At 50.6% G+C, this 26,593-nt stretch overlaps 1 protein-coding gene across 4 annotated transcripts in view; it reads right to left on the bottom strand.

Moving 5' to 3' along the window:
• The window catches only part of IRAG1 (inositol 1,4,5-triphosphate receptor associated 1), a 74,207-nt gene extending 53,363 nt beyond the window's left edge, over window positions 1-20,844 (bottom strand). For 2 of the 4 annotated variants that reach the window (XM_037050069.1, XM_037050072.1), the window contains exons 1-9: window positions 20,647-20,844; window positions 10,647-10,747; window positions 9,453-9,523; window positions 7,262-7,435; window positions 6,125-6,202; window positions 5,299-5,351; window positions 5,043-5,090; window positions 3,302-3,919; window positions 1,007-1,085 (exon numbers count right to left, since the gene is read on the bottom strand). In XM_037050069.1, the coding sequence (XP_036905964.1) occupies window positions 1,007-1,085; window positions 3,302-3,919; window positions 5,043-5,090; window positions 5,299-5,351; window positions 6,125-6,202; window positions 7,262-7,435; window positions 9,453-9,523; window positions 10,647-10,747; window positions 20,647-20,844 (1,420 nt within the window). The remainder of the gene's footprint in view (window positions 1-1,006; window positions 1,086-3,301; window positions 3,920-5,042; window positions 5,091-5,298; window positions 5,352-6,124; window positions 6,203-7,261; window positions 7,436-9,452; window positions 9,524-10,646; window positions 10,748-20,646) is intronic. The other 2 variants (XM_037050070.1, XM_037050071.1) reach the window with 2 other exon arrangements.
• Between the last annotated feature and the right edge of the window lie 5,749 nt (window positions 20,845-26,593).

The raw sequence follows: 26,593 nt of genomic DNA, 5'->3' as shown, positions 1-26,593 counted from the left end.
TTTGGGAGGAATAATGGTTGTTAATGCTGCTGTTGAGTTCTGTTTCCATTTACATTGGTGAAATATTATGTTATTTATGTTATTAAATATTTTACCATATTTTTTGCTTCAACATTTTTTTCCATATTTTTCTCTACAATCTGGGTGCATCTTATGGTCTGAAAATACCGGTATATGGTTTTATTAACCCATGTTACCCCCCAATAAATTAAATAAAAATGAAAATAATATAATAATTAATAATAATACAATAATAAAAATAAAAAATTGTTAGACATTTTACTTCTGGGAATTTTCTTGTTAATGTTGAATAGGTAGGTGTTAGTTGATATGCATTTCAGTCCAGGGTCTTCCACATGGTTGGTGGCACTGGGGACATGCCCACATGACAATCCTTAAGCAGAAGGCTTCTATGTGGAGACTGACCATGGGTAGCATGAGATATGAGATATCAGGAGAGGTGAGGCAGGGGTGGCGGTGAGGGGCCGGGGGTGGTGGTGGGAGGGGGTCAGGGGGAAAATACCCAAAGCCTCATTTCTCAGAAGATGAGTCTGGCAGGATGGCTGGGTGGGGACTTGCACTCTCCGAGAGGGAAGTGCTGGGGTTTGCACTTTGTGGTGACAGCAGATCAGAGAGCAAGAGATGATTCTGATGTCCTGAAAAGAGGAACTGTTCTATTTGGGTGGCTTCCTGGGTGGGAGAGGGAAAGGAAAAGGAAGCAGCGAAAGTTCAGGCCTGGGTCACCCTTTCAGACCCACGGGGTGCTTAACAAGGCTCAAGGAAGCCTAGCAGGGTCTAGAAGGAGAACTGGTTGGAAGGAGACAGTTTAGAGGTTTTCTGAGCGGGCAGGAAATAGGATCTGATAATTTATCCATCTGCAAATGTTAACTGAGGGCCTGCTCCAGGTGTGTCAGACAAAGGCTCTGCCAGGAAATCTGGGACTTAGACTTTCACCTTCTTTGATCAGCCCTGGCCTGAGGACAGCATCTGCCCCGACCCCACCTACCTTTTTCCTGCTCAGCCGCTTCGCTGAGGTCTGGAAGCTTGAGCCCCACTAAGTTCTGATTTCTCATCAGGATGTGCTCCTTTTTTTCAGAAAAAGCAAAAGACAACATTTCAGATGAAGCATCAGCCTGGACTCCTTCCTCAGTTTTGTCTATGGCTCTGTGGCCACTCAAACTGCTGTGAGGGACCCCAGGGCAGCCTCCAAAGTCGGTGGAGGATCGTGACAAGGTGACATCTGAGGGGCACCAGAAAGACGGCCCTTCTCCCAACCCATAAAGGTGCCTGAAACCCATCAGTGGCACCACGTTTTTTGAGATAAGAGCTATCTGCTGTGTAAGTAAGCCTGTGGGCCTCAGGATGAATGAGCTGCGGGCCACAGCCACACTGTGGTTGAAGGAGGACAGACAGAAGCAGAGCCCGAGGCTGTGGGGATGGGAGGGTCACTTGGATGTGTACGGGCTGCCACAGGAAACAATCTTTGCTCAGCTCATGGCTGTGCTCCGACCTGCGGAAGCTTCCTGCCCGGTTGTTCTAGGCATTGAGTGTCCACTGCAGGCATGTGACCTGCCCCACACATTCTCAGTGGCCTGATATGACACCTCTTGAGTTGTGACACCCTCCAGACAAATGAGGCCTGAGACTTGCTGCCTCAAGGCAGCAGGCTCGGCAGTCACTGTCCTTCCTGGGATGTCAGCAGGCAGAGCTGGGAAAGAGATCGGGATTCGGTCCACAGTGTGTGGCCCCGGGTCAGCCCGTACCTGCTCCAAGTCTATTGGCACCAGATCAGCGCTCCCAAGTGGAACTGCCTGACCCAGCTCCTCCCCCCTGTGACTGGTGCTTTTAGGAGATTATCAGTCTTCTGTATATTAGAGGCCACTTGAATGGTTTGCCCCCTGAGTAAAGAGGGAAAGGATGAGGCTTGTAGCCCAATAGAAGGCACAGGCTAGGGCCCTTCACCTGTTTCCTCAGCAGGCCCACAGTCAATCAGCTCTCAGCACACGGGGTTGGGATGGGGATTACTCAGCTCCCAGAGCAGAGGTTAGTGGGACAGGGCCCCCAGGTTCTTTGTGGCTTTCTTTGCTGCAGAGAAAGCTTGCAGGGGTATTGGGTAGGGGTGGTTTCCTGCCTGAGCCTGGCCTCTCTTCTTTGCCAGAGGTCCATGAAGGCAAGTACCTGGGCCTTCCTGGTACCACGTTCCCAAGAGATCTAGGACTAAGGCCCACCACAGGCAGCCCTGCCAGGCCTGTGTGCCCCACTAATCAGCAAGGCCTTCCTGACTGGGTGGGGTCTTCCGTATAAAATGTTAACATCAGCAGCCAGGCCCCAGCTCCCCCGGATCCTCCGACTCAGCATCATGGAAGGTTGCTGCATAGGACAGTCGTCAGCACTAGAGTGTGTCCCTGCTAGCACAGAAACCCCCTCACTTGTGCTTGACTGCTGCCCGGTGCCTCTCTTCCTTCCCTGTTCCACGGCCCTCTATAAGGGAGCCAGGACACTCTTGTCCAGCCCAAGCTCGGGGGTGCCAGGTCCTGCCCTGTGGAGTCCTGGTTGCCTTGGCCTGCGGCCTCAGTTGGGCCTCTGGGGAAGTGGGGACTGGATAAAACTCCTTTGTCCTGTTTTTCTCTTCTGTCACTCACACCATGGTCTTTCTCCTCTTATCTCTGAACACCCCCAATCACCCCCTGCCTATGGTGGCAGCCCCATGAGAGACCACTGTACCTGGTTAAATGGCCAGTAACGGTTGGAGGACATTGTGGATGCTGGAAGGAATTCACCACGGTGGGGAGCAGCCCCACATAGCCATTATTATACTTGGGGATGGCTTTGGGGCCCTTTGTTAATAGACATCAGGAAGGAAAGCTTGGGGGCATGATAAAGGAGAAAGCTATTTTATCCTTGCCTAATCCAGTCCTGGGCATGACAAGGCACTCCATCAAGGGCTTCCTGTTTATTAGCCACCAGCACCAGCTGGAGGGGGAAAAACTCAGCCCAGGACTGAGGGCCCATGTGCCTCCATACGCCACCTCCCCCTGAAATGTGGCATTGTGTGGCAACTATATCCCACACCGACCCCACCCCAGCAAGCGGGGTTAAAGCACCTGAAACTGGTGTTTGGGAAGAATGTGCTGCACCGTGGACCTGATTTATCAGGGTTGGGAAGTTTAGGGCTCCCGTGAGGCCCAAGTCCAGGCCAGAACTGCCCTGCCCCAGGGCCCAGCTCAGCCCAGGGGTCCTCTGTCCAGAGGGTCCTGGAGCAGTGTTCCCCACAACACCTCAGCTGGCTCCCATAACCCACCTCTCGGAGCTTGGTCAGTTTCTGCATCCTCACAGGCTGCACTTGTATCTGAAAGTCTTTGAGTCCAGGCGCCTTGGCCAGCTTGCTGCTGGCTTTGCCTGCAAAACGCTTCTCTTCCTCTGCCAGGGGCAACTTGGCAAGCACTTTCTGCAGCCGGGGGCCGGGTTCTTCAGGGGCACTGTCCCGGGAGACCCCCCGAAGCAAGGGTGGCCGGGAAAAAGGGGGCCGAGGCTCGGTTTTGGAGGCAACATGGGATCCTGCTGGCTCTCCGGTTGTGTCTTTGCCCTGGGGGTCCGAGGGTACTGCCCCTCCAGAGCCCTGGGCTGTACTTCGGGGCAGAGGATTGCCCTCCTTAGCTATCTTCAGGGGTGGCTTGTCCAGCTCGCTCTCAGCAGGGCCAGGCTGGGGGCTGTTCAGAGCCATTTTCCCGCCACAGCCTGTGCCAGAAGCTGGGCCTTTGGGTGGGGCCTCCAGGCACTGGAGGGGATCAAAGTTTTCCTTTTGTTCTATTGCAATCTCTTTGGACTTCTCAACCGTGGGAGAGTGAGGAGTCAGCCTGCCCTGAGACACTTTCCTCTGGTCATTTTGCTTCTGGTCAGCTAGCCCTTTGGGGATGTTCTGAAAGAGACAAGGTAGAACCAGGACCTTGGAGGCAGGCTGAGGAGGAGACAGGTGGGGCCACTTCTGCTGTGGGGCCTCTGACCCACAGACCCTGCTAAGGGGTGTGTGTGTGTAGGGCTGAGAGCTGGGTGGAAGTCTGAGCCAGTAAAGAGGACCCACAGACAAGCCTCAGGCTTGTAATACACACAGGACAAGGAATCTGCCATTCAAAATCTGCTAAGAACTTCTGAAGGGCTTGGAGCTGAAGGGAAGAGTGGAAGAGAGGGCAGCTTGGAAGCAGTCACATGTTTTGACCTTGACTTATTTGTCCCAGATTCTAGCCCCTGCCCTGCCTGGCAAAGCCTTTAACTTTTAGGGACTCAGATTTCCCATCAGGTTTGTGAACCCTCTGAAATCATATGCAAATATATGTGCATGTTTGTGTGTGTGTGTGTGTGTGTGTGTGCATGATGTACGTCTTTTTCTGGGAAGAGAATCCACAGCTTTTAACAATTTCCCAGAGAGTTCCATAACCCAGAAGAGGTTCAGGATAATCAGATGAGGTAACCCTTGCAAAGGTGATAGCTTTCTGCTCAGTTTACGCTCCTCTCATTGCCCACGGGAAACACGCTTTGTGAGGAGCGGGTTGGGCTATGTCTGAGTATTTGTGTGGCTGTTTCCGACGTGTGCTGAAACTCTCCCAGAGGACTCGAACCCAGACCCAGTTCTAGATGAGACTGTATTGTATGCGGCCCTCAATACCCTCTTGAGTGCTTGTGTGAGGGAGAAATGAGGTCTTCCTGGCTTCCCCCGGGAAGAACCCCAACCAGGGGCTGGAGCTCTCCTGTGGTGCTCACTAGAGCAGCTGTCTTCCCAGCTCTTGCTGGGCCCCGTGGTCCCCCTGGTCACTGGCTGCTGGTACCGGGCTACAGCCAGTTCACCATGGAGTTCACCCCCACTGAATCCTGCCTCCCACTCCCTCCATCTCAGACCGCCTATCCCAATAGGGCAGAGGAAACTTCTTGCTTCCCCAGCCTTGACCCCCCACTCGTGTTTGCCCCCTCACGGGCTGCCCAAGGCCAGCCCAGGCTTCTGGGACACAGTGTCTCCCACACCCAAACTGGGCAGAGCTCAAACTCACGGGCTCGCCAAGGTGAGGTGAAGAGACTTCGGCCTCATCCCCCTTCTGCTGGAGAAATTAAACATGAGTCAGTCAGTAATGTGAAGGGATCACATCTCCCCTTGAAATACCCACAAGGAGGCCTACGGCAGTGGCCTAGATGTCTCTCCCCCCCTCCCAGAACCCTCATTTCAGTGGGTCCTGAAGGGCCTTTCAGGGTTAAAGGGTAAGAGGAGAGACCAGATGGCATAGAAAACCTGAATGGGGTCCCTGTTACCTGTGTTGGTGCTCCAGGCAGAGGGGACTGCGGGCCACCGCATGCATCCAAGCCTGGAATGGTCCAGACACTGGTGAGTGACGTGCAGTACCCCACACTCTCAGCCCTTCCTTTAGCAAAACACATCTACTTCCCCAGAATGCCCCCCCTCATCTTCCTCAGGCCTGGGAGCCAGTAACGCCACCATGCCTTGAGTACCTCTCGCATGCCAGGTTCTGAGGTGAATCCTCATTTAATCATCACAGAAACCACACAAGGAAACTGAGGTAGAGGGAGAGCAAGGTCACACAGGGTGTGTCAGTGCTGGGATCTGGCCCCAGGCTGCCTGGCCTGAGCCTGAGCTTGCCCCACGGCTCCGACAAGGGCTGGCTACTGTCCCTGGCAACCTCCTTCCCTTGCTGACCTGAGGGTGCTGCCCAGAACAAGCCTAATGAAAGGACAGAAACCAAAAGCCCAGAGTGGCACAAATAGAGGATCTGAAATAACCTCTCTCTGTCTTCTCTCTGGGCAGAGAGTGCAAGCCACAGCCCCCTTCCCACAACCCTGCCCTTGTGCTCACCCAGCCTACCTCACCCTGGGCTAGATCTGTCTCCCCATGTCAGCTTGAAACCCCAAAGTAACACACACCAGCATGTACTGAGGAGGCATGCACCTCTGAGGCAGCCCAGCCAGGCCCCGCTGGGAGCCCCCAGGGAGGGGCCCTTACAGGGATTCTGCCTGGGAAGACTGAAAGGTGAGAGGCCTCAGAGTCAGTCTATGGAAGGGGCTGAGCTGCCACCCACAGGGAGAAACCAGGATAGGAAATGCCATGGGTGCTGGACCTCACCAGGCAGCGTGGGGACCGTGAGTGAGTTGCTCCTTGAGGATGTAGGAGAAGCTCCGGGGCTGAGGTTTGGGGAAACAGCTGCCAAGACAAACACACATTGGCCAGCATTTGTGAAAGTTTAGGACTTCAGGTTAACAAAGACATCTTTTCAGGTATTTCTGACCTCTGGGAACTGGGTCTTCCTCGTTGAGATCGGGGGCTGATTCTGGACCACTGTAAAAGGGTCCTACTGCAGCCCAGTGCCTCCCTGCTGCCAGCCCAACAGAAGGGTCCCCAGGATCACCCGCAGGGGCGAGGACTGGGGTCACGGTCCTCAGCCTGCCTGGCCTGACCTCAAGCACATTGTAGAAACAGAGGACCCAGCATTGCCTGGCAGGCCTAACTGCAAAGGCTGTACCTCCTAGACTTGACAGGTTGGCCCTGATTTCAAACACTCCCCTGGCCTCCTCGGTACATGCAGACTTGTCTGAAACTGGTCTGTTCTTTGCTCAGGAAAAAGAGCGACTTTAGCCAAAGGTGTAGCAGGGTGGATTTCAGGGCCCAGAAGCACCTCCCTTCTAATCCGGAAATTCCATAAAGACACCAGAGACCACCTTCCCCTCCCACACAGTGCCTAGGGTCCTTCCTACAGCCCACAGCTGGAAATCAAGGAGAGGGAGAGCCAGCCCTGCCAGACCCTTCCAGAGGGGGTGCCCACAGAGCAGGCTCTCCTGGGGAAGGGTGGGGGGCAGTCAGAGAGACGCTGTCCATGCAGATGCCCCAGAGGTCTGTGCACACCAGCATCACAGAGGATTTCTCTCTCTTCAAGAGTCAGAGCTGGGGAAGGCCCCGAAGGTTTGTAGGCTGGCACTTCTTATAGAAACAGTAAGACACAATGGTCACACATGGGCCCCAAAACCAAAAAGCAGAGCTTTCTGGCTAGAGCTGGGTCATTATTTTGAAGCTCCTAAGATGGGGTAAGATGTTCTCTCCTCACAGGATCCTCTCCTAGGGCTTGGTCCTCCTGGGCCCAGAGGCCTGGGGACATGCACGTCAAAGCCCACCCCGTGAAAGCAGAGCTCCTGGTGCAGCTGGGGCCTGGCTCTCCCCCTCCCAGCCCTCCTCAGAGGGGCTCAGGGCAGCCCACGTACAGCCTACCTGACGGGGAGTCTCCGGGGCTGCTCCTGGACCTCCTCCCACGGCGGGTCAGGAATCGCTCACTCACCAGCTTGGCTTCCTCCAGCAGAGCCAGGTTTTTCTTCTTGTCTTCCTCTGAGATGTTTATGTCTGGCAGCTGGTCATTTACTAGGTCAATGACATGCCCTGCAGGGTCTTCAGATGGGGGGTAAGCATAAGGTGAGAGTCCCTGCCTCTCCACACCCCAGAGCAGGGAGGCTGCCCCGAGAAGACTCGGCCAGCCAAGCCTCAGCCCAGCGCTGGGCTGTGAAGAGAGCCCAGTGGGGACAGATCTGGCCTCCTCAGCAGGTTTGGCCTCTCTGGCTTGTAGCCTGTGGCTGGGGCAGGTCCTGTCGCAAATGGTCATGAAGCCATCTAGGTTCCCAGTACTGCCCTAAACCCTGCTGTTAGGGAAAGGTCCACCCTGGGGACTCTGTTTCTTCAACCAGCTAGTGAACTCAAGGTGTGTAGCTAAAGGGGGCACTCAGGGGTCAAAGTCACAATCCCATGGCCTCCTTCTCTCCCTTCTTTCCTCCACTCACACTGTTTACCCCCATTCTTCTTCCAAGCTGCCCCTTCTCTGGATGAATGACACCACCCCTCACCCAGCTGCTCAGAAACATGGGAGACGGGAGCCATTCCACACCCCTCCCTCTTCCTCAGTCTCTCCACGTCCAGCCAACTGACCATCAAGTCCTGATGATCATTCATGCTCTATGAATACCTATCTCTGGACAGTGCCCCTCATCTCCATTCTTGCTCATTAGCTCTTACCTGCACAATTACATCAGCTTCTTCATAGGCGCCCCCACCTCCAGGCTATCCCCTCCCTTGCATCCTCTACTGCCTATCAGAGTGACCTTGCTCAGGATGGCATATATGATCATGCCATCCTCTTGCCTCACCTTGTCAGTACTCTTCATGGAGTGATGTCCAAATGCCAGACTGGGCCCAGCCTCTTTTGCTGACCCCATGTACTGCTCCTGAGGTCACTTCCCTCTAGCCCCTCGGTGGTGAGTGGCTCCCATTGTGCCCCTCTAGCTTCCATTCCCCCTTCTGTTCATAGCTCCCCAATTTGCATTGAGTAGAATCCTTCTCAATTACAAGGGACTAACCCCACCCCCCACCTCACCTCAAGTGCCAGGAGTGGGACTGTGTGCCAGCCCTGGCCAGTCAATGAGTTCAGTGCCCCTGGCCACAGGGACTGGCTCAGGGATGGCCATGGGAAGTCAGTGAGAGGCAATCCTGGGCACTGTGTTGGATAGTGGGAAAGAGGAACTCTCGTTAGAGAGGAGACCTGAGAGATGGGACGGGACAGTTACTAATGACCCATCTTGGGCATCTGGATTCAGCACTACCTGAAACCACATTTTGATTTTTAATTTTAATTTTTTCTTTTGGATTACACTATTTGAGTCGGATTTCTATCATTTGAGAGCCCCACTGACACACACAGCAGACATTCAGTTGCCCTGTATGGCTTCTGCTCCCAGCATGTTGCTTCTTCTACCTGGAACGCAATGCCTTTCCTCCCTCTTGTCTACCTCTCCGGCTTGCTAAGGTAACTCAGATATTCTCTCCTCCAGAATACTCATCCGAACATCCCCCTGTTCAAGGCGAGTTGGGCCCCTTCCGGCCTTCATTTCCTTAACACTTCTGCAAAGGGCCTTACAATACAGCGTCCTGATTATATCTGTCCACTTCTTGGTGTCTTCACAGACTGTGAGTAACACGAAGGCCAAGGGGACCAAGTCTGTGTCGTATCTGTGCTCTGACGGCCCAGAGCAGGCCCTGAGGGGCCACTGGGGTAGCTTTACACCCCGGCACGTACCTGCCTGGGGCGCAGAGGACTGTGCTCCCTGAGTCCTGAAATTGAGTGTCTTATAACTCTTCTGTCTCCCTTTGACTTACTTCATCGTCTGCCTCATCACGCCCCGGTCTTGTCTTTTTACCAAAAGACACTGAGATGAGACATTATACTTCTTCTGGGCTCAAACACTGAGGGGCCGATTGACTTTGCTCTATTGGGCTCATAGGGATGGGGCTGCCTGAGGAGCAGGAGAGGGCGAGGGGCCGGCCCAACTGCCAGATCCCTGTCTTCCTACTCAGACACACCTTCGGCTGGACCCCTATGTCTAGTTGCAGGAGAAAGATCAGCTGGCCTTGCCCTTACCCACAGAAGTCAGCGGAGCAGTGGAAACCTTCAAGTGTCGGTGAGAAAGCCTCCGGTGGGGACTGTGAGCTCTGAAAGAACAGAGACGTCTTGTTAAGAAAATTGGTCTACAGCTTGGAAATAGGCAAACAGCTGCCCATCTATTTTTTTTTTCAGAGTCATATGAGAGCATCACCTTACAAGCTTTTCTAAGTTTGGGAACTTGTTAGAAGTGCAAATTCTCAGGCTCCACCTCAGACCTACCGGGTCAGAAACTCAGGTGAGGCCCAGCCATCTGTGATTGACAGGCTCCCCAGAGGGTCTGATGCATGCTACAGTTTTCCAGCCGCTGCCCTAGCGAGGTGTTGCTTTGACTATTTGCTGCTTATTAGGATCCAGACTGAGTGAACATCTAGCTTATAGAAAGCTCCTACGATATGAATAATTGTCATCTGGTAGAGATGCAGATGATTTCTGCTTAGGTGAAAAGATAAAAACATGGTTTCATTGCTCTGTGAAAACAGTCACCTATTTTATTATATCTAACTTAGCAATTTTATTCCAGCATTTCTTTTGACCCCACTGATTATATATGTATATCCATTGCTTATATCCTCCTTTGAAATGGCTTTGTTGCCCTGATGATGGGTCTCTCCTGAATGAGTGAAATACAGCTTTGACACATGCTCACTATGTATTTGCGTGAGAATTATCTTCGCAACATTTTGGAAACAGTACTTAGGCAATCTCATTCTAGCTAGATTAGTGACTGAGCTAGTGCTGCAACATCGAGGCAGTGATATCCCTGAGCCTGTGGGCCAATGTCTCTCCCAAGAGATTATCCTCCACACAGGACCCGCTTTGGCCAGCTTTGGCAGGATTCTACATTCAAAGACTCACATCTTCCAGGTCTGTTTGCAAATACCTGGGCACTTATATAGGAGATTCCTCTGCTAGGATTCGTGCTTTTCTTAAAGGCTAGCAGACTGCAAAGAGCCAAATCCAGCAGAGAAAAAATAATTTGGGGGAGAGGAGATGATAATGAAAAATCCCAAGTTCTCTCTCACATTTTGAAAAGTTGCTTGATTGTATTTTCATCAATAAAATGATTGAAGGAAGAAGGAAGGAAAGATTTATAAAAATATAGCTGTCTAATCCTTATGTGCTAGGAAATATTGTTCTTCACAGCACAAAGATCAGGCACCTGGGATGTACCTGTTGGCCAGGTTTTTGTCAGTTTCTCCTTCTGGTGAACTGGCATCCCCAGTCAGGACAATGGTGGGTGGGCTGCAAGATACACCCGTGGCTGGAGGGCCCTGGGGGTTTAGAACAAAAACACAGATGGAGTTAGGCTTGGAATGGAGGAAGCTTCCAGGAGCTGGGCCATTTATTCCGAAGTCATGAAACTCAGAGCCATCCTGATAAGGGGATGAATGTAGTTTATTTGAATTATTCAGAGGATAATCCAGTTTCTCCTTCATTCCCCAGAGGGCATTCACCTGAGTTTAACAAGGTCCACTTTTCATGCACGGAGATTAAGGAACCTCTAAGCCCTCCGTGGTGACAACCTAGGAACTCACTGACAATCCAGAGAGAGAGATGTTGTAGCCTGCTCCAGCTTGGCTGGAGGAAAATGAAGGTCAGGAGAAGAGGTGGTAGGACCCGTACATTCCTGATATTCAGTGACAGTCCTACATTTGGGTAAATGTTGTGCTTAAAACCTTCTCCACCAATGTCATCTTTTTTTTTTCTTTTTAAACCACTTTATTAAGGTGTGATTGATATACAAAAATCTGTATGTTTTTAATGTATACAACCTGATGAGCTTAGAGAGTATACACTGGTGAAATCCTTACTACAATCTATGATATAAACCTATTGCTCACTTCCCAAAGTTTCCTCTTGCCTTTTACTTATGGTAATAATGATGATAAAACCACTTACAAGATCTACCCCCTTAACACATTTTTAGGTATGCAATACGATATTGTTAACTCCAGGCACCTAGGTCTCTGGGACTTACTCACCTGGTACAACCCCTACGTCACTGTGGCGGGGCTTCTCTCCCGTGCGGCCTCGTGGGCGGCCATTACTACGGGAATGTCCACCGAAATGCGGACTGTGCTTGCAGTAAGTGGGAGGTCCCTTCCCTGGGCGGAGTTTACTTTGATCATGAAAGGTTGAGCTCTGAATATACTCATGTTTGTCATACTTAGATTTTTTTTCTTGTATGAATCCTTTAGTGAACAAGGAAGAAATGTACTTTGGCTAAAATATCATTTTCATGCTCTTTATATCATACGGTTTCTATCCTCCCTTGGCGAGCGGCTTTTACAAACTCCCAGCAGGCTTTGGTGCAGATGGGCCAAGTCTAGGTAAAGGGGCGGGAGGGGCCAATCTTTCATTTCTGCAGGTCGGGTTCTGAAAAGTAGCAATCATGGTGGTGGCGATGGGGTTATCTATATACCCGTTTCCAGGAGCTGACTAGATTCAGGCTGCTAACTAAGTAAAATACAGTGTATTTGTTTTATTTTATTGACACACTACCTATTTCCTAAAGCAATTCGAAGTAAGCAACATCGAAGAGGAAGATATAAAACCATGAGCTGAGACTATAAAATGGGGGGAATGACTTGGTCAGTAGACACACCCCTAGATGATAAACAGAAATGCGTACTCCGTCTAACCGTCCATGGTTTGACTCTTGAGGTTTAACCATTTAACATGAAACCAAATGAACCTGCGGTCCGGGTGGTCCAGGCTCCAGGAAGAAAAGCGTTAAAGACTGGTTCAGCAGACAAAAAAAAAGTGCAAAAAGAACTTCAGTCTTCACTCTCACCTCTCAAAGGACATGAAAGGGGAACGAGTCCCCCCTCCCGGATTGCCTGTCCCCTCCCCTTTGACTCTTTTTGCTTACCCTCCCCACCCAAGTCCTCTCTCTTTCCCTACCTCCTTCCCTCCTTGGTTTACTCATGTTCCAACCAATTATTTATTAAACAGATTGTCTTGATTCTTCTCTTTATGATTAACTCACAAAAGTTTCCAAAAGTCTTAGCTTGTAAGAGAGGGCTCAGCCTGTGAATATTCTCACATTATTACGCTTTATTCTGTCCATCCTGCAAACATTTACTGAATGCATGTTATGTGTTGGGGTCTAGGGCAGGGCCTGGAAGACAAAGGCGAACCAGGCCGCAGCAATGCATTCCAGTTAGCACAAATGGGATGGGAATCAGGATGGAAGTACCCACTCCCATCTCCCGTCCCCCATCCCCAGGTAGCACCCAGGGCCTGGTGCCCGTGCAGCGCTGACACTGGTGAGGTCAATGGCCTGCAGAGCTCTTGGAGGAGCTGCTTTCTGGTGAAAGTTTTCTCTGCCTTCTTGCTAAAGGCCACTTGCAGCAAAGCTCTCCTGAGGTGGCTGCCTCCCACGGGGCTGCAGGCAGCCTCACTCAGAGGGTTAGGGCAGAGGTGCTCACACAAAAAGACAGAAGCAAACCATGGGTGGCAAGTGCCAGGCATGTAACCACACAATTTTAAGTTGTTTAAAAGCGAAGAGGCACGAAGCAACTGGGGAGAAATCCTTTGTCCTGATGTAATGTCCTGGACCACTCTTCCCTCTCTCCTTCCCATGTGTACAAAACGCACAGTGATAAAATCAGTGTTCTTTTCCGGATCGGCTCACAGAATGGCTGAGCAAGTTCTGTACAACCTCTAGTTTTGTTCAACACTGTTTTGTGGGGAACATTCAGTCTCGTGTGGGCTGGGTTTCACTCTGGGGAGACAGTGATCCAGTGGAGGGTGTGGGACGACCCAGGGGGCCTCTGGGGTGACTTCTGCCAGGTGTTAACACAGTGTAAATACCCGTGCTGCTCCCACACTGACCTGACAAACGGAGGCAGGACTCAAAGGAAGCTTGCTGGACGGTTTGCCCAAAATCCCCCAGGCAAATTACTGGCTTCAGGATTTCAAGGGCCTGGGTCTTGGGAGCCACACTGATTCGTGATACATCTCACTTACTAGCTGTGTGAATGTGAGCAAGTTCCCTGGGCTCTCTGTGCCTTGGTTACCTCATCTACAAAATAACTGTCACAGGGTAGTTAAAAGAATTAAGCAGGTTGATACAGAAATAGGATTGCCAGATAAAACACAGGATGCCCAGTTATATTTGAACTCTGAGTGATTTCTTAGTATCAGTGTGGCCCGGATACGGCATGGACATAATTGTATCTTTATTTGTTAAATCTGGCAGCTCCAGATGATAAGTTTGTGGGGGACACCTGGCCCCTAGTAAATCCTCAGAGTGTCAGATATTAGTCTGTTATTGCTACCTTTGGGACTCAATTCATTACTTTGGAATTAGGTTTTGAAAAAAATTGCCTCTCTCAGTTTGGGGTCTGAGCGATCCTTTGGAGGTAAACTAGGGGGCCAGCCTTTCTGGTGGGGGCCAGCCTTTCTGGTGGGGCTCAGCCTTTCTGGTGTAGCCACAGAGCACCTTCTCCGGGCCTCTGAGCGCACAAGCCTGGGCAATTGATGACTCCCGGAGAGGCGCACCTCCAAGGCTGCATCTACCTGGCTCTACTCCCTCTCTCACCATCTGCTTCTCAGACCAAGTACATCTGCCCTCGTGGCTTTCAGACATGAGAAGCAAAGGAACAAATGTGGGTAGAGGGGAGTGACACTTTCTCAAACCTGCTGTGTGCTAGGCCCTGTCCCAGACACTTCCTGTGTGTTTTCTCATTCATTCCTACCAACAATCCTGTGAATGAAACTCACAGATTGGGGGTGATAATACGCCCCCACCTTATAGAATCATGAAGAGGAAATGGGAAGAAAAAGTGAAGGCCCTGGCCGTGAAGTGGGTGATCGGCACATTTCTTTCCTCCCTTTCCCATTTCAATCCCTACCTTACCAACGGAAAAGCAGCCTGGTGCAGGGCTGTACAGGCGGTAAATAGTGGAAGGGACTAAACACTAGGCCTGGTGGCCTTCCCACTACAGAAGCTACTCTTTACCATCATCGGCAGGTCTTTGGTCTCACCTCCCTGATCCTTCCTAGTGACGCATAGGTTTCCAATCCGCCTTTCTAGTTCTTCCAAGCTGCACCCTCCCTCATAAGCCCCCTCTTCCAGGTATCCCTCACAGCACAAGGCTGAACACACAGCTAAGTAAAGATAGCAGGGGCTTATCCTGCTATCCTGCTTATCCCCCCTCACCTTTCCGGGGGCCCAGCCTCCCCAGGCGTCCATTCCCTTCCTTGCAGTCAGCAGAGCACGGGGGAGCTGGGCCATCACTCCTCAGCTCACCCACCCTATAATAAGCCAGCAGGTCACATTTTGTTCTCCTTAAATAAACTTATAGAAACATTTAAATGTTTATTTCACTCTTAAGTTCCCAGGAATGCACAACAGTTTCCTAACTGCCTGGGTACAGGGATAAATATAGGCCCGTGTCATAGATGGGAATATTATCTTCCCTTCCCCAATGTCACGTGACCAGGCCTGGGCTAGGAAGCTGTAAGCCCCAGTGCCAGCCCCAGGCCAGTGCTGGCAGGAGTGGGGAATTCAGCTCCTGCACTTGAGCCCTGGCACAGAGAAGGACCTTGCCAAAAGGCTGTGTGGGCAGTGAAGTTAGGGAGCCCAGGCTGGCATCCCACCTGAGAGACCTTGGACAAGTTACTTAGGTTCTGTGAGTTTCACGTTCTCAAACATTGCTTGGCGTTAACAGTCCCCATTTTCCAGGCTTGTCTGAAGGATTTGACGAGATAAAGTAATAACAATAATGATGGAGAGGTGGGGGTGGAGGGTGGACCCTGTGGTGGCTGCATCCCCAGGTCCCTCTCTCACAGCCTGGAGGGCAAACAGGGCTGCCTCTGGGGAGAGGGCCCAGCTGAAGAGGGAATCACTGCTCTTCCGACAGGGTAAAAAGACTCTCTGGGGACCTGCGAGAAAATGATTATTCCAGAGACGAGTCCCAACAGCATGGGAGAGCAGAAATGCCTCTGCTCCTCCCTGCCGAGCACAGAGGACTAGTCCCGGGTCTGAAGGCTCCCTGGAGCCTCCCCAGTAGATGCTCCCTCCCCCGTGCACCCAGGCCCTGCCCTGCTTCTGGTGGGCCTTCTTCCCTACTATTGTCCACTCTATTCCTAGAGATCAGGGCCCAACAGCCACTGGTTACCCTGGCTTCTTCATCACCATTTTGACTCTCATGCCAACAGATTTCAACAAGAGCACTGAATGGCATACACTGCCCATTAGCCTTACTCCAGGGAGAGTGCATCACTCAGCTAGCCCGTCATGCAACTATCTTCACCTTCTATCCTCTCCTCCTCCCTCCTTTCCTGGCACCACTCTGCCTTCCATTCCTCCCTCTCTTCAGTCCAGGAATTTAATCATCCAGCTAGCCTGTTATCCACCCAGCCTATCACTCATCCCATCCATCCATCCATCCACCCACCCACCCACCCACCCACCCATCCTCCCCTAAGCAGCCAGCACATGCTACAGCCTATGCTGAGAACTGGAGACAAACACATGAGAGACACAACCCCAGACCCCTAAGCAGCTCCCATGGAGTCTGACAGGAGAATCAGGGAAACAGCGATGACAAGCTACTCCATTGTTCAGAACAGGGACGAAGGGCAAACAATTGTAATATGCATTCCTGACCATTGTAACAAGCAACATTTCTAAAAGGCTTCCTGGTTTGTCCCAGCCACTTGCAAAGTGACAATCTCACAGCTCTTAAGACCAGAACCCCTGGAAGCCATCCTGGTGGAACTGTCCTCTTGACCCTTTCCAGCTTCTTTTCCCTAGAGAACGAGGCATCAAGTACCTGCTCCTCATGCCTGGGGGTCTGGTGTCCAGGACACCGGCTTTACTGTGGAGCGGGGCCCAGGAAGGGGACAAAGCTGGAAGGAACACCTCCGCAGAAGCTTGGGTTTCAATCTCCACTCAACCAGGACACAACTATGTGACCTTTGACAATGACATAACCTCATGGAAACTTCTTTGCTTCTATAAAATAAAGATGTGATATGTACCTTGGAGGGATGAGCGTATAGCAGGTGCCCAACAAACATCCCCAATATTTCATACACCCATATAGCAGGTCTTAATGTTTTACTGATAACTTATTTAAAGATATTTCATTGATGATCTTAACTGAGGCTGTTCTCACAAAGGGTGTAATGAGGTAGGTGGAAATGAGCTCAGGGATGGTGAATTCAACAATTGAAGCTTTCAAAGCCCTGCCTGATTTCTCGTGATTAGCATACACTTACTCACCCACTAGAGTTTTCTCGTCTGTAAATGGGGTGATAATCACATCTCCCTCCTAGGGTTGTGCAGTTACTATGTGTTAAGTGCTTAGAGCCCTGTCTGCCACACAGGAAGATTATGGCATGAGGGGTCTCCCTGGGGGACCTGGGGAGGTGCCCCCACCCTGCACAATCCTCACAGGGTTCTAAGTGTTTTACATGTAGCGCCTATTTTGTCTTCATCTCAATCCTGCCAGAGAGAATTGCTTATTTGGGACTCCCCCCCCAATGAGGGGGCACACATTTTCCAAGGGGTCTCCAGGGAGGTGCCCCTCCCTGTTCCAAGGCCACCCCAGAAAGCTCCATTCAAGGCACAGCCTCACAGAATGAGCTGTCAGGAGGCTTCAGTTCATTGCGAGTTTTGATTATGGCTTCTGATTAGGAGTGTAAAGGGTGTGTGTGTGAGAGAGTTCAAGAGAGAGAGTGTGTGTGCATGTGTGTATATTCATGTGTGTGTATATGTGAGAGTCTGTGTGTCTGTGCACATGTGTGTGAGTCTGTGTGTGAGTGTGTGTGAGTCTGTGCATGTGCATGTGAGAGTCTGTGTGTGTGTGAGTGTGCGTGTGAGTGTGTGTGTGCGTGCAGAAAGAAAAACAGGATCTAGGTCTCCTGCTTTAGTGCTTTTCTGTGAGAAGGGCTCAGCCAGCGCTCGTGTCCGTCATGGGAAATGGGGGCTGGGGCCTGAGGAACCAGAAGTAGGGCTGGACCCCAGGGAGCTGTAAACTCAGAAGGATGCTCCATTCTTTGCCTGCCGCACAGAGTGGGAATTCACACGCCACCAAGAGTTCTAGCCAAGCCCTCCTGGCCAACCCTACTTCCCTGGCTGCCTGGTTTCCGCTGCTCCCAGGGACTGGGGCTCCAGCCTCCCGAGGCACCAGCCCAGCTCACGGGGCTGACGCTCCCTGCAGGCCATGGCTGCCTGACAAGGGTTGTCTGATGGGTGGAATAGAAGGAGATGCTCTTCACTGACAATGACTATTGGCTCCTGGAGAGCTCAGGGAGGCCCAGTGTCTGTCTGTAAGGGCAGAGAATAAAAGAATACTGAATCTGATGTGGCCATCAGCCTGAGCTCTGTTGTCCCTCAGCCCAAAGAAAGCACACAAAGGCTGGCTGAGTCCAGGAGCCAGCTACTAACAGTTGGCCCAGGGAAAAGATGAGGAACAAGAGGTGCAGAAAATTTAACAGACTCACACAAGGTCTCTTGGCCAGGATGTGGAGCAGTTTAGCTTGGTGTAACGCTAGAATCCCCAATCTTAAACCCTGGGCTAATGGTCTGACAAGACCTGGGCACCCTGGCTCCGGACATCCTGAATTCCTCATTGGTCCTTCTCCTGCTGGACTCTGTCAATGCCAAAGCCATTAGACCCACAGTCTCTTATTTTCTTGATGTCTCCCAACACAGAGTTAGAGAGTCATGGCATTTGAAGGAACATTAGAGACCATGGGGTTCCACTCCCTCATGTTACAGAAGTCTGGTTCTAGCTCAAGGTCACAGGGAGAGTGAGCCTGCAGGGACAAGGAATCTGGAGGTCTAGCTATTCCACTGGGGTTCTCTGCCCCCCAACTGTGTGATGAGCTCAGGAAGCCCTTCCCCTGCTTGGCCACTCCTAAAACTGGCCTCACCTCTGACACGGTGGAGATGTACCTATGTGTAGCTTGAAGCCGTGATGGTCAGAGGGCCAGCAGGCTTTTGTGCTGTCTGGCTTTGTGTCTCCTTGTAGAGAAGTTGGGAACCAAGATGAACTGAACTGATTGTAAAAGGATCTCTTCATGGAGGGTGGAGTTTCATAATTGTCCATCTATTCTTATTATTTAAGAATACTTTTTAAAAATCCTCACCTGACAACACTTTTTAAATTGTTTTCAGAGAGAGAAAAAAAGGAGAGAAACACTGATACAAGAGAGAAGTATTGATTAGTTGCCTCCCACATGTACCCCGGCCAGGACTGATGCCCAGACTGGGGATCGTACGAGTCGGATGGGGGCTCACAGGCACCTGTGCCCAGAACAGGGATTGAGCCTGAAACCAAGTATGTGCTCTGACCAAGAATTGAACCTGCAACATTTCAGTCACTGAATGATGTTCCAACCAACTGAGCCACACCGGCCGGGGCTTTTTAAGAGTACTTGTATTCTTGGGGAGCACAGTACGACAGCTGTTTGGGGGAATTGCCTGGGATTTTAGAGCTAGATTTTGCACCAGAATCTGGCTTAAGGGCTCTATCATTGTTAGTGAAGTGGATGGAAGTGGTCAGCAATAGCCAAGGCAGAGTGCAGGACTGAGGGGTAAGCATGCTAAGGAGCCAGAACCCTGGAAAACAGTGAGCTGAGGATCAGGAGCAGCCGCATTTGGCTCCAGATGTGACTATTTTGCAGAGGAGCAATTTGGAGCCACTGAAAGCCACGGAGGAGCAGCGCCCTCTGTGGCCTGAGACATTCCTGGGAGGGTTCTCAGTAAAACCCTGAGTTGGCTGCCTTCAGCCAAAGACATGGGGGCTTGGCCCACTGTCATTTAGAAATTCAAGGGCTTCCTGAGGCTGCCAAGTTTCTGCAACACCACGAGCTTGCGATATGGAAATACAAGAGGCCATTCTTTTCTAAATATTTATTATCTATGTTCCCAGAGTTATGATGTGTGAGAAAACAAATGTCATCGTAACATGAAGATATTCACTAAGAATCTTCTCACTTGTCACTTGTCTGTTCTTTGCTCACTTAACAAGTGTTTATCTCTTGATTGAGGGCAGTTGAGGTGAGTGTCAGATGTAACAGGATGACACAAATTCTCTGTAAAGTTCATGAGATGAAAGAAAACAAGGTTAGAGAGTTTCGAGTGCAAGGTCTTGGACCAATGAGGAGCAGCTGGAGCTGGATTAGTTAACAAATGAAGAACAAAATTATGAGGATGTGGTAAGGCAGGTTCTTCACAAGAGAATGACTTCAATATTAAAGGGTTGAAAGAGGTCCTTGAGAAAATAAATGAAGATCTTACGTACTAAATCACCAGAATCTCCTAATGAAGGCGCTATACAGTAAAATGTGGAGGAAGAGGTATCATGTGAACAGATTGTCTTGTTGATATAAAAAGAAATATATCCAGACCAAAATCAATACACTTGATTTTTTGTTCATTCTAAAAAGTGACATATGGCTCTGGTTGGTGTGGCTCAGTGGACTGAGCACCAGCCTGTGAGCCAAAGGGTCATTGGTTCGGTTCGATTCCCAGTCAGGGCACCTGCCTGGGTTGTAGACCAGATCCCCAGTAGGGGGCGTGCAAGAGGCAACTGCACGTTGATGTTTCTCTCCCTCCCTTTTTCCCTCCTTTCCCCTCTGTCTAAAAATAAAATAAAATCTTTTAAAAAATTTTTTCTAAAAAGTGACATATCATCTATATTTTGTAGTATATATAGCTAAAAATAACTTGCTTTTATAATTTCATTTGTACAGTACAATCTCAATGAGACCCTTTAAATTATCTTATTTTCATCATTTCCTTTTTTATAATACAATTTTGTTGAGAATCTTTCTCACTATTTACTATGAAAATTTGGTCATTTTAAGCAGATCCGCTTTAAGTGACTCTTGCTGGTGCTCATGACCCTGACATGACAAGCTTCTCCTCCAAGGCTACCTCCTTTCCAGGAGGGGGTCTCCAGGGTCAGGGTGGCTTGATTTCCCATGAAGCCTCAGTCAGACACAGCCCAGGGGGTTCCACTGTCAGGGTGTGTGGGGGCCTGGGGCAATTCAAAGGAACTTTGCGTGTTTATTCCTCAGTGTGGGGGCTGCACACCTTTCCCAGGCATCAGCAAACGCTCTGGCCAGTCTGGGCACTGTGTCCTCAGCCCAGGGTGCTTGGCTTGGCCCTAGCCAGGCTAGCTGCAGGCAAGGAGGGGGCACTTACTTGGCCGTTGGGGCTGTGGGCTGCCTGTGGCTCTCCGGGGGGCTCCTCATCCTCAGGAATGTGGGGCATGGCAGCCTTCTGACAGGAGTGGCCGCAGGTGCCCGGAACCTCTGCTGTGTCAGCCCCAAAGATGCTCCAAGAGGCCTGGGCTCTGCAGGCTGAGGAGATGCCAAAAGGACAAGTCAAACCCATTCCCATCCCTGACCCCAGCTGGGTTCCATTTCCAGGGGTCATGAGCCACAGAGAGAGCCTGCTTGAGTTTGTGTCAACAGCAGAGGTGGGAATAAAGGGCATTTGGAATTGAATTTCCTTCTGTTCACTAGCACTATTTACAAAGTCAGAGGTGGCCTTAGAGATTTTGCATCTAATTTGGTCCTTGCAGTAAACACAACTATGCCGGAAGGGAGAAAAGTGCTTCAGCCTCTTTACAACCACAGCTAATGCAGGACACTCCTTTTCGATCATCAGACGGACACCATCTATTGAGCACCTACTGGTGCTGGGCAGCACCAACCGTGCCTAATTTCATGCTTATGAGGGCCTCCGATGCATGTGTCAACATTCACATTTTATAGGTGAGAAAACCGCTTCAGAGAGGGGCAGCCACTTGCCCAATTCATAGAAAGAACTGAGCATTTGAATCCAGATCTTTCTGATTTTGAGGCCAGGGTTCTTCCGCTATACTCCACAGGCTTCTTTGGCAGGGTGGGGGAAGAGGAAGGGATGGGGTTTCCTGACTTCCTGCCCCATGGCTCACTTCACACTCTTCAGCTCTTCTAACCCTTAATTCAGGGCTCCCTCACTTGAGGATGGACCTCATTGGCTCTGTCACCCCTGCTAAAGCTGTGACTGTGGAGGCTTGGCCTGGGTGCATCTCATGTGCCTGTGCAGTGCTCCCACCCAGCAACCTTGGGTTGCCTCCCCCCAAACCAGCCTTATCCCTTCCCCATGCTGTAGTGGCCTTGAGGCCTGGCTGGGATTGGCCCAAGTCAGCATAATCTCATTGATCTTGACATAGTAATTGTCTCAAGGACAGACAATAGATTTAGCCTAAGCCAATGAGCATGGGGCAGTGTTTGGGGGCCCAGACGCTTTTTCTCACTCTGGGCAGTGGAGGGTGCAGATGTGGACCTAGTGCTGCTGATGCCATTCTGTGTCCACGAGGAAGGCCAGACTGAGGATAAAACTGACACACACAGAGGATGGGGCAGAGACAACAGACCTGCCAAGAAACGGAGCCGAGAAACGGAGCCGGAGCCCTGATCCGAGTTTACCTGCAGGCTCAACTCTTCCTAAGCCAGCCAGTTACATAAACAAATTTCAGTGTTTAAGTCCATTTGGGCTGAGTTTACTTGTACATACTNCAAGGACAGACAATAGATTTAGCCTAAGCCAATGAGCATGGGACAGTGTTTGGGGGCCCAGACGCTTTTTCTCACTCTGGGCAGTGGAGGATGCAGATGTGGACCTAGTGCTGCTGATGCCATTCTGTGTCCACGAGGAAGGCCAGACTGAGGATAAAACTGACGCACACAGAGGATGGGGCAGAGACAACAGACCTGCCAAGAAACGGAGCCGAGAAACGGAGCCGGAGCCCTGATCCGAGTTTACCTGCAGGCTCAACTCTTCCTAAGCCAGCCAGTTACATAAACAAATTTCAGTGTTTAAGTCCATTTGGGCTGAGTTTACTTGTACATACTAACTTGTAACTACTCTACTGTCACTCGTGGCCATAACTGCTCTTTCACGTTTCCTGCCAGTCAAGAGGCCTAGGGCCATGATCTCTCTAGTGGGTCTGGCTCCTTTGCTTCCTCCTAGAAAGGGAGACCAGTGATGTTGGGTCTCCCTCTGGAGAGACAGGATAGCAAGATAGAAAGAGCACAGGCTTTGGAACCAGATTCCTGGGTCTGAGTCTCCACTCTGCCACTCAGTGGCTGTGTTGCTTGAACGTTGGCTTCACCTCTGATCTTAGGTTTCCTAGTCTTAGATTTCCTAGGGGAACAGAGATAAGAATGCCTCCAACGTAGGACTGTTCCAGGGATGAAATGAAGCAGAGAGCCCAGCATGGAGTAGTGCTCAGAGAGGCCATGTGGGTGCAGGAGGTCTGTAGCCCAGGAAGCTTGGCCAGAGTCCAGGGGGCTCTGCCTGGCCTCTTCCCACCTCTAAATGCCTTCAGGTCCCTTTCCCTAGTGGGGTGTGAACACCTTCACAGACCCACAGAACCAACATCTAGCCTACGGTTTCAGAGGTTAGGCTCTGCTGAAAGCAGACGAAAACTGCCAGACACTGGGTCATCCTGAGACCCTGGCCTCAGCCACAGTGACGGGGCTGCTGGGACACACATACAGAGGACAAAGGACACTCTCATACACGGGTACCTGCCATATCCTGTACCCTATGCAAGGTGCAGACAGCTGGAGGCTGCAGGAGGATGAGGCAGGAAACCCCGCCTTCTCCCATGAGGCCAGATCCTCTCCTCCCCACAGAAGGGGCTCAGAGAGGGCTTGGAAAGGGTGTTGGTCCAGAGTGCTGTTGGGCAGGCTCATAGCTGGGGTCAGCTGCGGCCCCAACTGATGCCCACATGGGTCACATGCACCTCTGACTGAGCTCCTAGAGGCAGCTGAGAGGTCTTATTCCTCATGGATAACCAGATTTATCCAATTTTTTCTTCTTGATTTTATTAGAAATCTAGAGAACTTTAGCCCTGGCGTTGCTTGATGTGACTGTCATCATGACTTTTGTCATTCTCTATGGTGGAAAGGTAGTCCCATTCTCTCTGAAGTAGTTAAGGTGACCCCTACTGGGCAGCTCAAGAAGTCTCATCTCAAGTAGAATATCCATGAACTGAGTCATTCATTCATTCATTCATTTACCACAAGCTCTCAATTTATACCCACTCTACCAGGCCCTGTGTTAGGTGCTGGTGACATAAAGATGACAAAGATGTGGCCTTGGCCTTCAGGAAGAACAGAGTCCAGTGGCAGGAGGCAGCTGGAAACCAACATAATGGGGTAGATAATTTGGATGTGAGAAGTTGCAGGATCCCAGGAAAAGGTTCCTAATTATGGACATTATGATGGGTGGGATATGGTTTTAGTGAAGCTTCTCCCTTAGAAATGGTGTTGGAGCTGAGCCATGAGCACTGACGTGCTGAATGGAATTTCTCCAAACAGACTACCTGGAGGCCCAGGGGGAGGCAAGACAGGAAGGGAGAAGCCACACTGGACACATTGAACCTGGCTCTCAGGAGTGGGAGCCATGGGGCCAGGTCACACTGTCTCCCGTCCCAAATGGTCACTGCCTGAATAAATGGAGCTTTGTATTTGCACAAAGGTGAGCTCTGTGGTTAATTTCTATTATATTTACTTGGATTTTAGCAGCAGGATGTCAGTGGCACTGGTATCGACGTAGCAAGAGTATCCACAAACCCAATCCTATCATAGAGGTTCGCTGCACTTCCCAAGAAACCACCTAAAATGATAAAGTGTGTGCAGGATGTCTTAATAGAGGTATAGTTTCCAAAACATGGAGGTGACTGTTCCACTTTTTCTTTATGTCTTAATCTTCACAAAGTATATTGTGTTCTGCATACTATGGATGATCAGACAAGTTGGCGATGTTCAAAAAAGGGGAAGCAAGATGTGGGGACACAAAAAGTATGTTTAAAGAACTAGAGATGTGTAGCCTGGAGAAGAGAAGGTGCATGGAGAAACAATATCACTTCTCAGAAACTCAAAAGCCATTCATGTAGTTCTGTTGTTCCCAAAGGACAGGTCCCTGACAGTGACTGCAAGGTCAGATCAAAGCCAGGGAAGACTTCCTGGTGGTTGGAACCGTCTGAAGGTGCAATGGGTTGCTCTTCAAGGCAGTGAGCTCCCCACTCCGGGGAGAGTCTCAGCAATGGCTGGGACAAGGGTCACAGGGCTTCTACTCACTCCAGAGCTCTTTTCCAACCCTGAAAGTCTCTGACATCCTGGACTCTTTATAGTCACAATAGGCCACAGGTCTGATGGTCCCACCCCAAAGGATTCTGGGATTGAGGTATTCTGACACATCAGAAATGTCTCTACTTCCTTTTCTCTACCTCCTCCTCCTCAGGAAAGACCTTAATTTAGTCCCTGGGTCAGAAAGCAAAGTCAAACAGAAACAAATGAAGTCAGAGCAGCCCTGAAAGGTGTCAGCTGCCGCAGGACAAAGCAGAGTGGAGCCTGGCTGCGGTCCCACACCTGACAAGTTGGAGCCCCGAACTCCTCAGGGGGAGTCCCAGCAGCCGCGCCTGCCCAGGCCATTCCCACGCTGCTCCTGGCCCGTTTGCTTTCTCCCCATCCATTATTATAAACTTGCTGCTTAAAATAGCAAGGTAAAAGCAGAGTCCCTCCCCCAGGGTGACATCTGGGTTCTGCTGGAGCTCGTGGGCACGCGGACCTTGCATCCATCACAGCAAAGTTTAGAATACAATCTCCAGGAAGTGGTGACCTAGAGCACCGACCCATAAAAGGGAAAAATATTTAGTAATGTTTGGTCTCCAACCGCTCCTTCTTTAACCCATTTCCAAGGCCCTTCTTGCTGCCTCTCTGGCCTGGTCAGTAAAGGGTTAGGTGGGTCATTAGCCAATCAGCTCTTTGCTCTCTACTCATTCTGCCTCCAGCCAGTATTTAAGTTTAACCTGGCCCAATTTACAGGAAGGAAAACTGAGGTACAGAGAAAGGAAGCAACCTCACTGGGTCCAGTTACTTATGTAGCTGGTGCAAATTATTTTAAGAGCCTTTGTTGGTATAACTATCTAATCATTCGTGTAACTGAAAAGGCCAACAGCGTCTAAACCGTATTTAAGTATGTTATCTGCCCCTGGACGCGCTCATGAAAGATAGCAAACTAACATACTTTTTTTATTCTTCCATTCATTAGATATTTTTAGGTTGCCCACTGAGTACCAGACTCTATGCTAGGTATACTTCAAGTGCTATGGTATTTAACCCCGTGAGATGGGTTTTATTGTTTCCATTTTATGTAGTAAGAAACTAAGAATCAGAGAGGTTCAGCAACTTACTCAAGATCACACAGATAATAAGGCTAATAAGTGGCAGGCCAATGATTATAAGCAAGGATAGTTTGATTCCAAGGCCTGTCACTTCCCCTTCTCCTCTGCCTCCTCCCCCAGGAGTTCTGCTAGATTGTGGCAGCAGAACCAGCCTGAGCACCGGCCCTGCAGAGAGCTGGAGCACGCATTCCCAGTGCGGCTAAGGAGGGCGCTGGGGCCGTGGGAAGGAGCAGCAGGTTGTCAAGCCAGAGGTCTTGTGAAGGTAAAAGAGTGGGCCCACAGTTTGAGGTTGCATGACCACCCCTCACTGTGGGATGGCAAATCCACCCATTCATTCAACTGTTGGTCCACCTATTGCCCAGTCACCTTCTGACTTTTCCATCTACACAACTGCCCGTGAGTTTGTCCATCCAGCCCCAGAAAGTCCCAAGCTTGTACGTCAACAGTGCAAGCTCTGCCCCTGGGAATAGCCTCTGTAGGACCCTGTGGGCTGTGGGGAGAAGGAGAGCAGGCAGGCGGGGGCAGCCCTGACCAAGAGGCTGGACACGCAGATGCAAGCCCATCCACAACCGAAGGAGCACCTCCATTCCGCACACTGCAGCTGGGGAGCGACGACGGCTTATGTCCCAGCCAGCATGGGGGCATCATCAGGAGTCATGATTTAGCCAGGGCCGTTGGAGCGACCACCACTCCTGGCAGCCCTGTGAGGTGGGTAGCGGGAGTACTATTATTATGAACATTATGATTTTACAGAAGAGGAAACAGAGTCCTGAAGACTTGCCTAAAGTCACATTGCTCACGAGTGGCTGTGCCAGAAGTCGGAGCAGGTCTGTCGGACTCCCCGGCTCCTTGTCGGGCCAAGCCCACCAACTCAAGGGTGGCATTCTTGGCAAGCAATGGCCTCTC

This window comes from Sturnira hondurensis, unplaced genomic scaffold, assembly GCF_014824575.4.
Source record: "Sturnira hondurensis isolate 20B ecotype Veracruz unplaced genomic scaffold, ASM1482457v3 Scaffold0006505, whole genome shotgun sequence".
Classification (NCBI taxonomy): domain Eukaryota; kingdom Metazoa; phylum Chordata; class Mammalia; order Chiroptera; family Phyllostomidae; genus Sturnira; species Sturnira hondurensis.
Note: the sequence above shows the minus strand (reverse complement) of the source record. Positions and strands in the feature narration are given on the sequence as shown.